Consider the following 15,912-nt stretch of genomic DNA (forward strand, 5'->3'; position numbering starts at 1 on the left):
GGATGCAGGACTGGGACAGTGAAGTGTTGAAGATCTTAGTGAAGACCCCAGCCAGCAGCATCTTTATGCAGCATCTTTAATGGGACTCAGTTCAGTAAAGACACTTAATATCACTAAGAACCGATGTCAACCTGACAGTGGTGTCTGAGAAGAAATGAAATGGACCCTTCACAGCCAACACCATCAAGACTTCAACAAGGAATTGTGTTGCAAAGATAACCTGGCACTGAAATGTGAAATTATCATTACCACTACCAGCATTCTTGTATGACACAGTAATTATTTCAAAGAGCTATTACTGTAACTCTCTGTGGTTGAGGCCTTTGGAGTTACTCTTAAATGTAAAACACGCAGAAAGTTCGAGTTTTAATGTCCCCTTGGGCACTTCACAAAGAAAAACGGCAACAAAGACATCTTCTTTGAATCTTTACATAAAGTAAAAGCAGCACTGAAGTTCTGAGGCTACCTTTTGCAACAAGCCCATCTTTGATGAAAACACTGACACTTGCTCCAAGTCTCTTGTGTGTATGCGTGAGCCTGAGACAAAACTCTATGTCCTTGTGTTCGACCATGTGCCAAAGCTGTGCAAGCAGTAAGCACTTTTCATTGAGAGGCAATTGTTGGTAATTAAGCAAAGTAGAGCACAAAAGGCCAGCTCAATAGGACTGAGCTGCGGCCACAATGCAGGAACAACTCTGTGACACCGAGTACTTTTCTCTATCCCCAACCCAGTAATACTGATACAGCCAGGTCTAATCTCCCCACTATAGAATGTGAATGAAGCGAACACACACTGACATGGTAATCTCCTTCAGAGCAACTAAAATGGCTACCCACAGAATCTCAGGTTTGCATGGTAATGAGCAATGTTTCCTCTGTGACAGATTACAGATCCAGACCACCGCAGTTTCACTGTATGTGTCACTGCAAATATGCAAATACTATGCAAATACTGCAAGTATGCAAATACTTATTGACAAGCATCCTGAAAGGATTTTGCTTATGATTATACAAAATATTATTAAGATCAAGGACCAAATAACACATTTTAAATTTTATTTAAAATTGCATTTAATCCAAACACATAATAACCAGACAACCTCTTCTGCTTTCTGCTGACAAATAAATAAATGTGCAAATACCCCAAATATAGACAAACTCTACCTCTCTATTATTTTTCTACCCCATAAAGTGTGCAAAAAGCATTTATCAAGTACTGTCCAATGGCAGAAATATCATTTTATGACTGGTGCTAGTTTTGTCTAGCTGAACATACCGTGTAACACAGCTGACTGGTGCTGTTGTCCTCTGAGTTTGAAGCGGTGGCGTTGACGTTAGCCTCGGCTGCTTCAGCTACCAGGCTGACCTGAGTGTGGCTGTCATTGTCGTCGCAGGAAGCCCGTGTGCTCCTCTCTGAGATGGGAGTTAAGCCACCGCACAGTTCCAGCTGAGAATACAATATTCAAAAGTTGAAATTTAGGACTTTGAAAAAATAAAGGCCAAAGTAGCTGTGTTGCTTTAAAAGTAAATTTGCATCGAAGCAAACAGGCTAAAGGGGGTGACTATAAATTAGACACCCTGTACTCCTCTCCCCTTCTGTCCATCTGTAGAGTGGTCGAGCATTGTGTTTATCTCTCAGCAGCATTAAAAATTCAGAAGGCCTGTAACTAGATTCTCTCTTCCTTGTTACTAAGCCACAGTCCACAACAAAAAGGAGAAGACATAAAGTGCTTATTAAGAGAAAACACACATGCAAGTAATGATCTTGCATATCTCTGTAAATTATAATACATTTTATCATACATTGCCAAACTGATAAAGATTTAATGAAGTCATAACAGTAAAATAAAATATCTTTTGAACTGAAAGTATGTTTTGAATGTGCAATGTGTGATAATGAATACGACTCAGAATACAAGCACCTAACCATGCAGCAGCCTCGCAAACATTTGAGAACGTAAAGAGCTCAATGAATTTGAGCGTGGAACTGTAATGAGATGCCACCATTGCAACAAGTCAGTTTGTGAATTTTGTGCTATCCTAGCTATTCCACGATCAACTGGAAGTGGTATTACTGCAAAGTGGAACACTATATACAGTTACAGAGTTGCTTTGCCAGGTGCTGAGACTCATATTGTGTAAAAGTCACCAAGGTTCAGCTGATTTAGAAATGTCAGATTTCCAAACCACCTTGTTCATTAACATCAGCACAAAAACTACGTGCTGGAAGCTTCATGGCATGGGTTTCCATGGTCAAGTGGCTCCTGTAGGTGTGATGCTTCTGTGTTTAATCTATGTAAGTACATCACAACCACAAACCTCCTAAAATCCTCTCTAAAAATGTAAATACACCATGCGTGGATGCAGCATGCAACGATTATGATTGGTACCTTCACTTAACGTATAATGGACCATCGTACACAAACATACAGCCACCTGTGTAGGCTACACTAAAGACTCTGAATATAAATTAGCCATAATGTGTAGGTGGCCCAATACTTTTGTGTATATGCCATGTAAGATGTACCATACCATTTATTATGGAAGGTAACATCTTACATGGCACACTGTCTGGTAAACTTCCATATACTTGGACCATTATGATAAATAATGTATAATAAAGTATTTGCAGGATTAGCTGTAGGTGACGATCTAATAAGCCGTTTATTCATACACAGTTTGCTTTTGACTTTATCACAGCATACAAGTTAGCTCCAATGCAATATTACTAAACATTTTTAGCAATCAAAATTTTAAAATCTTCCAATATTGCTTCCAATATTACTACTTTGAGAGGCCCAACAGTAAAACCTTAGTTAGGTGTTTTACTTATTTTGCATATTTTTATTATGTTTGGTATATCGTCCTGGGCACAAACACAACTTGTGCGCAAATATGTGGCAATCCTGAGAACAGACTATTTCTTTCCATGCAGTGTCATGTTGAACTGGACATTTTAACCCAGGATTAAACTCAAAAAGCTTTAGTTTTGGCAGGTAGTATTTAACCTTGCTCCTGCTTTTAGCTTTATGTTTAAATCATATATATAATCAGCTTGCTCAAAATGATCACACTTTTCTTTCACTAAGTTTGCAGTTTGTAGTCTTTTCAGTTGGTTTGCTTTTAAATATAATTAAGATTAAAAAGCCTATATTTCATTAATCATTTACTGTTTTACAGGGCAAAGGGGTGTACTTGAATTTTTATGTATGCTGTACAGTAATAAAAATCATAAATCCTCATGATTTATCTGCACATACCGGCAGAGGTTTGGCAACACCAATGTGGACAGGGCCATAGCCTGTGGACTTTAGGACATGCACAGCATAATCCAGGCTGGAGCCTTCTAGGTCAGTTTCATTGACAAACATGAGCCGGTCCCCAGGAAGGAGGCGACCGTCCCGATCGGCTACACCTCCAGGCACCAAAGACCGGATTACCAGAACTGTTTTAGAAGCATCTTCTGGATCCTAGATTTAAACCGAAAGAAGAAAGATTTGCTCAAATATGCATAGAAAATTAAAGTTAAACTAGAAAAATGAGAAGATGAGGCGTGAATGCAGGTAAACAAAGTGACGAGGGCTTAATTAACACATGAAAAGCAAAAGCATTGGTTAGCTTCACAGAAGGGAAACCAGCTACAGTTGTTTTTCCTTTATAGCTTGAAAGCTTTTGAAAGGATTGATTTTTTGTTGTGTAAAAAGGTTTCATTATCTAACATTTAAATAGAAACCGTCAGGGCACTTCAACGTGTTGGTGATTTAGAGCACAAAAACACAAAATACAAAAATCTTCCCTACAGAATACAGAAGTCAATTCCTCCATTTTCTTAGTATTCACTGAGAAACTCGAACACTGATATTCTTAGACTGCAGCCTATTACAGCCAGTTCTATTTGTAGAAAGGCTCAGAGGCATGTCTCTGACCTGATAGTCCAGGATACTGAAGCCCAGGCCCGACTCTCCTTTCTCCAGCTCGACCACCTGAGCCTCTCTCTCCCACATGGCCAAAGGAGGTGACATAGGGGGCACGCCACGCTTGGTGATGTCCTCAGCTGTAGGACAGGGAATGACACAACCCTGGTCCAACTGGAACAAACGGAAAGAAGAGAGACAGCAGAAAATGTAGAATGATTTACAGCTGTAGAGCACATCAGTTTCTTTTTCCATGCTGATCTACTGTTATTCATGCTGTTTTCAAGTTAAAGGATTTCAATATTAAATCTACTCCTCTCAGTTTACCGCCTCTTCAGGCTGTCCCTACCTTATCATTGAACCCAGCCAGCAGCTCTTTCAGGCTGAGACAGACATCATCATCGTCTTCCTCATCACTGTTGGGAACTGAAGGGAGTATAATGCGAGCGCACACAAGGTATACGTGCACTGGCAGCTCCTTCAAAATACTGACCACCTCCTTGTGCGTCTCTCCGATAAGAGGAATTCCATTCACCTGCCAGCAAGATACATAAAAATTACAAATTATTTCAAAAATACATGTTCTCGAAGTCAGGGATTGGTTGAGTTGTGTTTGTAGCTTTTAAAAAAATGTGCTCTTTACTGTGCTGTGTACCCAAGGTTAAAGCTGCTGTGTGTGAAAATGTTTTCCCATAAAGAGCTGGCTGTGTATATCCCTAACTGCGTTTCTCTGTGCATGTGTGTGAGCATACTTGGCTGAAATTTCTATTTTGTGAATCAAGGAGAAATTGCTGGCTGCAGTACATCGAGTCACAGCAGAAACAATTAAAGCTGGAAGCAATAACCCAACCGGGTGAAGCTCATTTAAAAACAGAGATGAACAATGGCTTTGGCATCACTTAAGCCATGGGAAGGAGATCAAAGGGTCGAGCTGCGTCACAGATGTCGGTTTGTCCCCACAAAGATATGAAAGACAATCTGGAGTGTGTCTATAAAGCAGTGTAAAGCAGCTATAATTCATCCAAGAGTTCATCCGACTCCTCATCATAATGAGTGATACATGTGAGGGGACCTGTCCCCTGAGAAGTGGATATGCCGTGTTTGGGTTTACATTTTCGTTTTAATTCCTAGATTCATTCCTTTTTTCTTTTTTTTAATGCGTTTCCCTTTCCCCCCAATTTGTTCCAGATTGCAGGTTTCCCCAAGTCGAAGTCTGAGTTAATTAACCCTGAGATGGGAAACTCAAAAGTTTCAGGCAGCTGATCAATCAACTCTGACTATGTTGATCCAGATTTATGTGGGTGTGTGAGTAATGAAAGACAAAAACAAAAAACCCTCATCAGTGAAGGTCTTATGGCATGTTTTACCATGGCAACATGTAGTAAATTTAGACTGTGAAATTTATCTTAAGGAGAAAGGAGTTAATAAGTTATATTTATTAGATTCTAGCCAGTGTAGGCCCGTCGTTTAAACATTTCTTCATATTTCTTAACGGATGGCATTGCTGAAATCCTTCTTGACTACTGTAGCTTACATTTAATACATGCTTTTTTTAATTGATGTATTTTGCAGTAACCTGATGAGGATAAAATGCAAGTGGCAGCAGCTGACAGTGAAAAACACTGTGGCACTGATACTAGTGTTGGTCTAGTGCCGGGCTGCACACGCTGCTGATTGGACAGGAGCCTGCCAGTCCAACCCAGCAATAAGGGGATTTACGTGGTTGCTGAAGTATTTGTTTTAGATTTGAAAAGCAGTATAATGTGAGCAGGTGGCCTTCAATGCCTTTTGATTTGGTTTATGTATGCTACAAGCAGAAACTCGAATGATACCGTTTAAGGTTGGATGCAGATACTAGTTACAGTTAATGTTCAAGGTGCTTGTTACTGCCTGAGGCTGAGACATGTTTCTCACACACACACACACACACACACACACACACACACACACACACACACACACACACACACACACACACACACACACTTTAGTTGTCCTTTTGTTTAGAGACATTAGAGAAAAAGATGTGGTTTTGGGCAGAGAGTTGATTGTGTTTACTTTCTATTTTCTTTTGCTGATCTGGAAACACCTACAGGCCATGTTGTCCCTGTAGTTTGTTTCCAAGTCATTATTGATTCTTATATCTTGTGGTCGAGCAATAAATATCCTTAGTGAAACTGACAACATCTGGTTCTGTGTCGCTTCTCTCCAATCTAGCTGAGCCATAGCGACCATATAAGAAGGTGGTGGTATTCCTAATTCAGAAAACACTTTTAAAAGTAATGCAATTCACTACACCCGTACTACACACCGTGACCTTATAAAACAGCTGGTGAGTGTATGTTATCATTACCACTTTATTAATCTTTAAAAGGGAAGTCAAACTCTAAAGATTAAGAATTTCTTTTGTTAGTGCTTGGGCCCAAACGAGCAACACTAACCTAGCATGTGTTTGCATGGCAGGAGAAAATCTGTGCAAACAAGTGGAAAACATTCAAACTCCACAGAAAATGACATATACCTCTCACTCCAGGTATAAAGTCCAATAGTGCATGTGCATAACTAAAGCTAAAAACACTACATTTACTGTGCTCTCTGTTCTGACTGGCGATTGGCTGGTCAGCCTCATGTATGTTTAATCACAAGCCCATCCATTTTATGTGCACTATGTCAACAGTAGCACATGTAAATGAGCGTGCACACTCACAGGTGCACTCCAACATGTCATTAATGTAGCAGCTCTTCACAAAAAATTTGCCAGCTTTGTGTCTTTGCAAAGTGGCAAACGACCTAATCAGACACTTGAATCACCTTCACCCAGCCCAACGTGGACATTTTAAAGAAATAACTGGCTAAAGCTATGCAGAGCTTAGAGACAATCACAAGCCAGAAGAAAAGCCAGAAAAAACATGGACATAGCTTACAGGTTTGAAAAATTAAACCATTGGAGAAGGGCCTAAAGCCTGCATTCTATATGAGGGTCACTAAGTGGTGATAGATATGGTTTCAAAATACTTCCTGACCAACAGAAGTCAGTGGGAAAATGGTTGTCAAGATCAATCATTTGGTCATACTATATTTAAAAATGGAAGATTATCTGTGGTATGAAACCATATGATATGAAAACATATCAATGATGGAACCTTATATAATAAGTAATCCAGAAATAACTCACAGCCGTGACAAATCAATCAGTTCCACACAGATCGTACTATAACCTGGTTTGCATAATCTCATATTGTTATCAAATGAGAAAATGATGAGTTCCACATATGGAGGCTGAAAGGGCCTGAAGTATCAGAGTTACCTCTAATATCTGGTCTTCTATGAAGATCTTGCCACTTTGGCCGACGGGCCCCTCGGGTAAGATGGAACACAGATAGTGATGCCCTGCCCGAGCCTCCAGACTGATGCCCAGACCGCTTGTCTCACTGAATCGCTCCAGCTGGCAAACCTGGTGGAGATTGTGGAAAATAAATGGCAAGAAAACAAAAAACAAAGAAAGCTACGTTTAAAGCTAAGTCTGACGGAGAAGACGTTTGAGCATTGTTCCGTCAAAAAACTGTGATTTTTCAATGGTTGTTTTTCTGTATACTGATGCACAAATATTCACAAATGTAAAAACACATGTTTATATATTAAATTTAGTCAGGTGACAGTTAGTCAGCATTACAGTGACACTTACAACCACTTCATATCGCGGTCCCACTGCTTGCTGCCACCTCTTTCTCAGGTTTTCCTCCTCAGCTGGAGTCAGTTTCACATCTGTAAAATGTGCACATACAGAAAATCTGCCTCACCCCACATGTGTAGAGATATATGAACCCAGGCACATACACACCAATTCAAATCACCTCAAGCCCCCAGATGACCCAATCAATAAATAATGGGATCCTATATGAAAGAATCCACTTGGCTGTATTATAGAGAGATGACAGCATCCTTCTACTTGTGGCAAGGCAGGATATCAACATACACCCACAGCTCAGGCACATAGGATGTGCATATTCACATCCACCATCTTGTGATTTCTTGGCAAACCAATGTTTTCTCATTCATCTAATAAAGCCTCACAGCAATCAGGGCTTATTTAACTGTGCTCTCTAATCAAGCCCAAAAATTCTTGTCTAAATAAAGCCATATATGCAGGCGGGGTGAGAGACAAATCATCTGGAATTAGCTGAATGAGTTGGATAAACACATGATTGCACAATACTATAAATAGACTCCCATCAAAGAGCACGCTTCACTGGCACATTGCTGTTCCCTGAGTCCAATCAGCATATCACACCAAGTCCCATGATCTAGTTCCAGACTGCAGTGCAGTATGGGAAGCGGAGCTTACCGTTTTTGGAATCGTGTCTGGGTCGTCTGCTGGCGTATGCTGCTCTCCTGGAGATTTCACGCAGAGAGCAAATGCCTGGGAGACGTTTTAGCACACGTGCAGGGATCCAAACAGACATAACACACAAACACACAAAAGAAAAGGTCTGTTTTTCCCCAGCAATCAAGCAAGCAAGCTCAACATCAGTACAGATATTCAATATCATACTCCGATCCAATATTACAAAGTTAATTAGGACACAGTTTAACTCAACTATGAAGGTAGCACCAGTGAATCAATGATCCTTTGAATTATAGATTAATAATCAACACGTTCTTGAGTTTCTCGGGTACAACAAAAATGATTTGACCGTGACACCACTGAACCAATGTGTTTCCCCTTCACAAATCACCTGTCTCTTGAATCTTGTTGAGGCCCCATTTGTAGGGATTCCCTTCATGGAAGCTGTGGGAGTGTCGGAGGCGCTGCAGAGGAGGAACTGGAGGCAGGATGTTACTAAGACGGACGGCTTTTCTCAGCAACCTAAGTCTGACCAATGGACCTGTCCTCCTCAGCACTTCCATGGCACGCTGTTCACTGCAGCCCTGCAGGCTCACCCCATCGACCTGAGTCAGGTGACAAAAGATGTGGATGGAGTAGTATAGATGTACACAACTACAAGTAGATTTAATGGCAGTGTAGGTTAAAAGAGAGAGAAAGAGAAACTCACAGACAAGATGATGTCTCCAATGTGTATGCGTCCATCTTGATCAGCAGTGCTGCCTTTTACTATGCTCTTCACCATCACGCCAGCACTGTATACTGAGGAAAGAACAATATATGAAATATATAAAATCTGATATGAAACTGAGAACTGATTGCATAATTGTGGCACTGTATTTTATTTTTTATTGGATAAAGATGAAACTTACCTGAGTTTAGGTCACCTACATAGCTAGAGATGCTGAATCCCAGGCCCCGATTGTTCTTAGTGAACTGCACACTGAACTCATAGTCATCATTCAAGTCACTGACCTGAAAAGAAGTCCAGAAGAAAAAAAAACATAATTACCACCTTGCAGTTGTATGCCTTCACCAACCAGTCAAGATGACATTTGCAACCACGTCTGTCCAGACTTATACAGCCTAATATATAGCGTGATATTTAAAGGAGTTTAATAGGTGGGCACCAAAGATTAGTGTCACGATACGGTCACAACCTCATCTTCTGTTCCTAAGTTACAGCACAGCAGAAAGGAAAAGTGTTTTCAAAGAACATTTTTATATCAAAGTGACGTTCACTTGTGGTCCATTGGTAATAAATTCTAATCTCATCATCATTTTACCCCATTGCACATGTGAGTGATATTTTGTCATAATTAGCATATGAATTTTTGAGCTATACCTATTTTAAATCGGTTCATAATTGAATAATAAAAATTCGTGCATGACGTAAAGAAATTACAGATTTTACGAACACATTACAATCATCAATTTGGGATGGACATGAGAAGACACGGAGAAACTGCCCTTTGACCATTGCATCTAATATATACCTATTCAGGTCTTCCTTGTACTAAAGGAAGATGGGACAGAATATCCAAACAACATCAGCTTCGCTGGCACAGATGCATAAAGATATTTGATTCCCCATTTAAATCACTGAGTAATCAATTAGATTTGAATTACACTGTAATATTTTTTGATACCCCTCCCCTCCCACCCCTTCTCTTCCACAGGCACACATACACACACATATACACCCACCACGCCATCCAGGTTTTCCTGGTTGAAGACAGGGGAGGAACAGTGGTTGTCCTTAGGACCATCCCGGGCAATGAGCAATTTCACCCTGGTACCAGCATTTCGCAGCACCTAGGCCAGGCGAGCATAAATGAATAAGATGAACAGTTAAAAGCCACCTATTCTCAAACAGGGAAAACAGTGAAACCGCAAAAACAGATTAAGCAATGATTTAATCACCAATTTCACAAAGCGTTATTATAATTTGAAATCACGCCTCACCTGTGCCACCTGCTCGCTGTTCATGCCCGCCAAATCCGTATCGCCAATGCGCAGGATCTGATCTCCGCTGTGCAGGCGCTTATCCTGATGAGCAAAAGAAACTTGTTTTGATAACAATGCTTGGCTAAAAAACATCATTCCAACACTGCGCTGATTGAACCATTTTATTTGTGTACAAATTAGATAAACGAGAGGACTAATAATTCATTAATTGATCATAAGAGGATTCATTGTATTATCGAACAAGCTAGCATTCCCCTCTGCTTCTCGTCTTTCTAATCTTTTTATACCTTGCAGTTGTATGTGTTTGCATACAACTGCAAGGTGGTATTTATGGTTCTTTCTGTGCTTCTTTCCAGTTCAGTGACTTGAATTATGAGTAGGCTAACCAAAGCTTGACTCTCCATTTGATTAGTCTTTTCATCTAAGTAATGGTGAAAATAAAAACAAGACAGGAAAGAAAAAGGATTTTTTTGTGTAAATGGCTATGTAAACTTTAGCTATGTGATTCAGTCGCAGGCACACTTACCCTTCCAGCAGCTCCTCCAGGGAGAATGGTCTTGACCATGACCCCTGTGCTCCGTCCTCCTATGATGCCAAAACCAAGTCCTTTCCCATCATTGGTCAGCTCTATCATCTCCACATGACGCCTCTAACAGGGCAAAGGTTACAATAAGTGGGAGGGAGACAGAAAAGGGGGAGTGAATAAATAATTTGTCATTAAATGCTTGAAAAAGGAGAAGAGTATTAGGTGTTTCATTCAGTTATTTTTTACATACATAAGAGATACATAAATATTATATACAAGGCTTTCTGTACCTCGTGTGCAAAAGCAGAAAGGTTTCTCCCCATGGACATGGTACGGGAGATCCGAGGTGGAGTGCAGTACTAAAAGAAATGCCGTGTGTTAAATAAAAGCAAACTGGAATTATATTAAGTGAACTGATAAGTCTTCTTATGATCAGATAAGACTCTCATTTGATGATTGCCAACTGGGCCTGACTTACAAAATGCAAAGAGATATTCTGTAATGTGAAATGTGACATTTCAAATAGTAATGTGCTCCTTTTTACAACAGAATAAAAGAAATCATTTGATTGATTCGTAGTCTGTGCATGTTGAAAATAAAAGACTCCCTAATACTAAACTACTCCTGAATGACCTCTCTTTTATCGTGGCTATTTTTATATACCTGAGATTCAGTTGGAACATAGTTATCTGGGTAGATGTCTGAGAAGGACAGCTCCTGTGAGCCATGAGAGGAGATGCTGCCGTCCCTGGCAGAGCTGGGCCTTCTGTTCTCCACGGCCCATGTGTACGAGTCGCTGTGGCTCAGCGTCTTTGTGCCCAGTGCTTCACCCTGGCATGGGCCACAGTTCATGGACACGGACTTGGAAATGCCCTTCCCCTGTTTAGATTTACACAACAGGAAGGAAGAGTTTAAATTGAATGCATGAAGCAACAGAAGAGATGGATTGGGTGGAGTGCATGGAGAGAGGATATATAAGAGAAGGATACAAGGGAAAGAAGGAAAAAAAGATGGGTGACAGGAAGATGGGTGACGGGGTTGACACAAATTGAAGAATGGAGACGTGCAGTCAGAGAGGAACAGGATGATGGTAAGAGAGCGATGGAGGCAAATCAAAAAGCATAGAGCAATTGAGAAAGGAGGCCAATGTGAGACAATGGAGAAAGATGTGAGAAGGAGAAGAGGGGAGAGAGAAGAATGGGTTGGGTGGGGGTGGGGTTAATGTGTGTTAACTGAAAGGGAAAAAATACAGAAAGATGTAAAATGGAGCAGAGAGGGAAAAGATTGCAGAGTGGAAACTTAAGGATCTGAGATAAAGGCTTCTTTTCAATACCACATAACCACAAAAGTGTTCTCTTTTGTCTGCAACGTTTTCAGTTTCAGAGTTTAAAAGCAAGTTTCAGTGGGTGCCTATTTGTGATTTGTATTCTATCCTAACAATTTTGACACCTGTTGAAATGGCAGAAAGAGCGTTAAAGAGAGAACGCTATAAAAAAAACCATACCAACAGGAAACTTTACCCTCACATTCCAAATGCTATGCATAAAAAAAGAAATGTGTAAAGAATCTCAACTAATAAAAACCATGTCAGCGTCTGTCCTGTTAAAAATATCTAGAGATCTTTGACACACTCCAGTGCCGCACTTCCCAGAATGCAAAGATGCCAGAACGCTACAAGCCCAAACCACATGGTAATCTAATATTCCCTGTGTGTTTAAACTTTGCCTATTAGAGGATGTCACAACTGGTAGACACCAAATGAGTACGCAGATACATGCACCGTGGAAGTGCAGGATTGTACGCATAAAAACTCTTGGATGAGTGGCATCCAGAGCTGTATACCTCAGAACTCAAACACACACACACACAAACAGACACACACATCAGCTCAAAACTTATGACAATGTTACAGACGACTTCTGTAAACTCTTCAACCTGATATATCCACTTCTTCCCTCCTCCTCCCCTCTCTCCCTCTTTCTCAGGGCTTTAGTGGTAAGCTTAGGTAAGCTGATTACTCATCCAGTCTGGTTCCTGCATTCAGTATTTTGGGAATGATTCCGGGCTCCTTCCTCACCATTCAAATGTACCAAACGCCCACACATTCTGGCTTTTCGCTATACCTTCGCCGCAGGCTTCTGTTGAGCTTGCTGTAAGGTCAGTATATGAAGGAACAGTGGGCTCTGCAGGACAGTCTTCAGCAGGGACAGCTTCTCCTGAGTGGGGGCCTCTCCTCTTTCCTTCAATTTGGCTTGCAGTCTCTCCACCGCCGCCAAGGCACACTGGGTATCTGCGAAGAAATTGTAGATTATTTGTGTCATTCAGAAACAGGATTTATCCCATTTGGCTTTGCATTAGTTTTCGCATGCTGTGGCAGCTGCTGAGACCGTGACACAAAGCCAGGTATTTGATATTAAGCTATTAAATGTCAACACTTACTAGTACCGGTGGGAAAGCAAAAGAGTAAACAATAAAAACAACTGTGCTTTCGAGGTTTGAGTGCTTGTCTGAAAAGAAAAATCTATGAACCAAGGCTGCCTGTGTGAGTTATTTTGATTTAAAATCTGTGGCTTGATATGGAGGCAGAAACTGAATTAAAGTGGTTACACACGCACACACAAACAACAAAAACCTATACTTCATCATACTAAAGGAGGCGTTCGACTTCACCGCAGAGCGAACGATGAAGCGTTTCATCAGGTCATACTGCCCTTGTTTATTTAGCTGAGTAGCAGCTGATGACCACAAGCCACAACTGCAGTAATTGTACTTGGCAGAAGGTTAAAACCCCGTAACTCTTCACCGCAAAGTTTTGACTACTGACCAGATTGTGAGTTCTTTCGCCACCTGCACGTGTAACTGTTCCCTTACTGTCTGGCTGAGGCAGACATGCCTGACACCTTAATTGTAAGAGCTTAATGACGGCAGTGGTGTGCAGTCTGACAGCGGTAACTGAGAGTGCTCTACATTTTCAGCTGTTTGAATTCACTTACCTATGATTTCCATCGTTGCCTCACAGATCGGTATGAGTGAAGATTTCCTCCCGCTTCTTCCCTCAGTTAAATGTCATACTTGTCTGTTTGACAACTGCAAGATGAATAAAAACAAAGGTGATTGTGCAGATTTTTTTAATGTGTTCCTTTTCACATTTTTAATGAAACTGAAAGGGATGAAAACATAAGATGATTTTAATAAAGTTTAGAGAATTATGAATCCTGTAACAATGTAATATTACTTCATTGTGTCTTTTTACACCTGTTTAGCAGCATGTATCGTTTTTACCCTATGTCTTGTAGGCCCGTGCCATGCTTGCTTGCAAGCGCCTTGCTTGTCACCTAATGCTCTTTAGCGGGATTTAAATCTTTTCCAAAAGGCTTTATCAACCAATGATGCTAATTAACAGCGACACATAGCCTCCATCATTCTGACTTGAGGAGGGGAGGAGGGGGGCAGTCTGTATGGCTTCGAAGCATGATGCCAGTGGCATGATTTGATTTGCAAAACGATCGACTAGAAATGACAACGACTCATCTTAAATCTAATTAGAAGCCATTGATAGGCAAGAGGGGTATGCGCAGTAATACATACCCTTCACGGCAGGGTAATTAAATCTTTAGCTTGTCCCTGCTGATATTAAAGCAATGCTGACAGCTTCCAAATATTACTAAAATATATTAGAGATTAATGGTTTACAGTAGAATTACACGTCCCCATTAGCAGTTCACCTGATGTTTAATCGAGCACACTGGTAATTTCTATTTATTTATTTATTTTTAAATTTCTTATCCATAGCACTGAAACGCCATGTGCAGAAAGGTTCATCTCACCTCCATTGCAGCGCCTGTGGACGATCAACAGGTCCCCACTGAGCTCCAAGCACAGCACACACACCACTTTCGAGAGTACACGGGACAGATTTGCCTTTGTCGAGTAGAAAAAAATTAGTCTGTCCTAATGGAATAAGTCATAACAGCTTATTGAGAGACGGGGAAATGTCAAGAAGCGAGCTCTGGGCTTTATTTTCCTGCATTGTGTCCGCAGCTTGTGAGCGCTCCGTGCAGTGCGCATGTCACACCCTCTGATCTTCAGGCGCAGAGGGCTCATCCCTACTGATAAAGAGCTAGCCATCAGTAATCCCGTAGCCACAGGTGGGAAGTAATTAAGTTAGCCACTCAGTATAAATGTGAGTATTTATGGTTTCTGCTACTTTCTACGCTATTAGCTTTATTAGACTTTCTTTGACAGATTTAGCCTATAGTTACCTCTAAGATGAAGATTTTACACAAGCTAACACGTTTTAATTTTTTGTTTAATTATAAAGTCATGATTGACATTATATGACATAACAGGATTTTCAAATACAACACTGTAGTTTCCAACTTTTTTGGCATCGCAGAAACAAAGCGGTGTGTGGCCTCAGTTACATTTTTGGATGTATGTGAGGCTGTTTTTAAAAAGCCTTTACATTATTTCAATTTTTAACAGATCCAATTGGAGATCTCGCCAAAAATGACCGGAAACGGCGTTTTCCTCCTTTTGACTTCCTATCATCATATCAAGACCCTCAGTATCTGTTTGCTGTCCCTGTAGGCTACGTGAAACTGTTTATGGGGAACTTGAAATCGTTATCACACGCTTATTAATAACATCATGATGTTACATACAGTACATTTGTTAGAAGAATCAAACCACAGGCTTTCCCCCAAACCTAGTATCTACTTTAATACTTTAACCACGCTTTCATCTCGTAGCTGTTCTGTCGCGCTTTTCATTCATATAGAAAAGTTACGATAATGCGTTATTTTAATTTAATGTTACCTTAATTTATTGATGGATTTACATTATTATGCTACTACTTTTCCTTTTGCAAAGAATCTTCTGTTGTTGCTTTCAGCACATTTCAGTAGGGCGCATGCTTTTTAGAGTAAACCCTTTTGAGAAAATGATGGTTGACGTTGTTGTAAACCAGTTTACGTTTATGTGGGCCTATACGCCTTGTGGTGAAGTAGGCCGTGGACATTAACTATATTTGATTCAATTAAGAAATGTTTTTAAAAATTAAATAAATTTACAAATTTATTTGGAGTTTAATACGTTTTAATAAGTTTTTGCTGTGCCAA

At 40.4% G+C, this 15,912-nt stretch overlaps 1 protein-coding gene across 3 annotated transcripts in view; it reads right to left on the reverse strand.

Moving 5' to 3' along the window:
- si:dkey-92j12.5 (multiple PDZ domain protein) overlaps window positions 1-15,125 on the reverse strand; it is a 51,386-nt gene extending 36,261 nt beyond the window's left edge. For 2 of the 3 annotated variants that reach the window (XM_005941858.3, XM_005941857.3), the window contains exons 1-18: window positions 14,620-15,125; window positions 13,786-13,879; window positions 12,916-13,082; window positions 11,456-11,671; window positions 11,083-11,151; window positions 10,793-10,915; window positions 10,264-10,347; window positions 10,006-10,113; window positions 9,171-9,273; window positions 8,969-9,060; window positions 8,651-8,864; window positions 8,260-8,334; window positions 7,600-7,679; window positions 7,222-7,368; window positions 4,264-4,449; window positions 3,927-4,088; window positions 3,261-3,470; window positions 1,277-1,447 (exon numbers count right to left, since the gene is read on the reverse strand). In XM_005941858.3, the coding sequence (XP_005941920.1) occupies window positions 1,277-1,447; window positions 3,261-3,470; window positions 3,927-4,088; window positions 4,264-4,449; window positions 7,222-7,368; window positions 7,600-7,679; window positions 8,260-8,334; window positions 8,651-8,864; window positions 8,969-9,060; window positions 9,171-9,273; window positions 10,006-10,113; window positions 10,264-10,347; window positions 10,793-10,915; window positions 11,083-11,151; window positions 11,456-11,671; window positions 12,916-13,082; window positions 13,786-13,798 (2,220 nt within the window). In that variant the 5' untranslated portion in view covers window positions 13,799-13,879; window positions 14,620-15,125. The remainder of the gene's footprint in view (window positions 1-1,276; window positions 1,448-3,260; window positions 3,471-3,926; window positions 4,089-4,263; window positions 4,450-7,221; window positions 7,369-7,599; window positions 7,680-8,259; window positions 8,335-8,650; window positions 8,865-8,968; window positions 9,061-9,170; window positions 9,274-10,005; window positions 10,114-10,263; window positions 10,348-10,792; window positions 10,916-11,082; window positions 11,152-11,455; window positions 11,672-12,915; window positions 13,083-13,785; window positions 13,880-14,619) is intronic. The other variant, XM_005941859.3, reaches the window with a different exon arrangement.
- Between the last annotated feature and the right edge of the window lie 787 nt (window positions 15,126-15,912).

This window comes from Haplochromis burtoni, unplaced genomic scaffold (assembly GCF_018398535.1).
Source record: "Haplochromis burtoni strain Fernald_Lab_line unplaced genomic scaffold, NCSU_Asbu1 Contig_323, whole genome shotgun sequence".
Classification (NCBI taxonomy): domain Eukaryota; kingdom Metazoa; phylum Chordata; class Actinopteri; order Cichliformes; family Cichlidae; genus Haplochromis; species Haplochromis burtoni.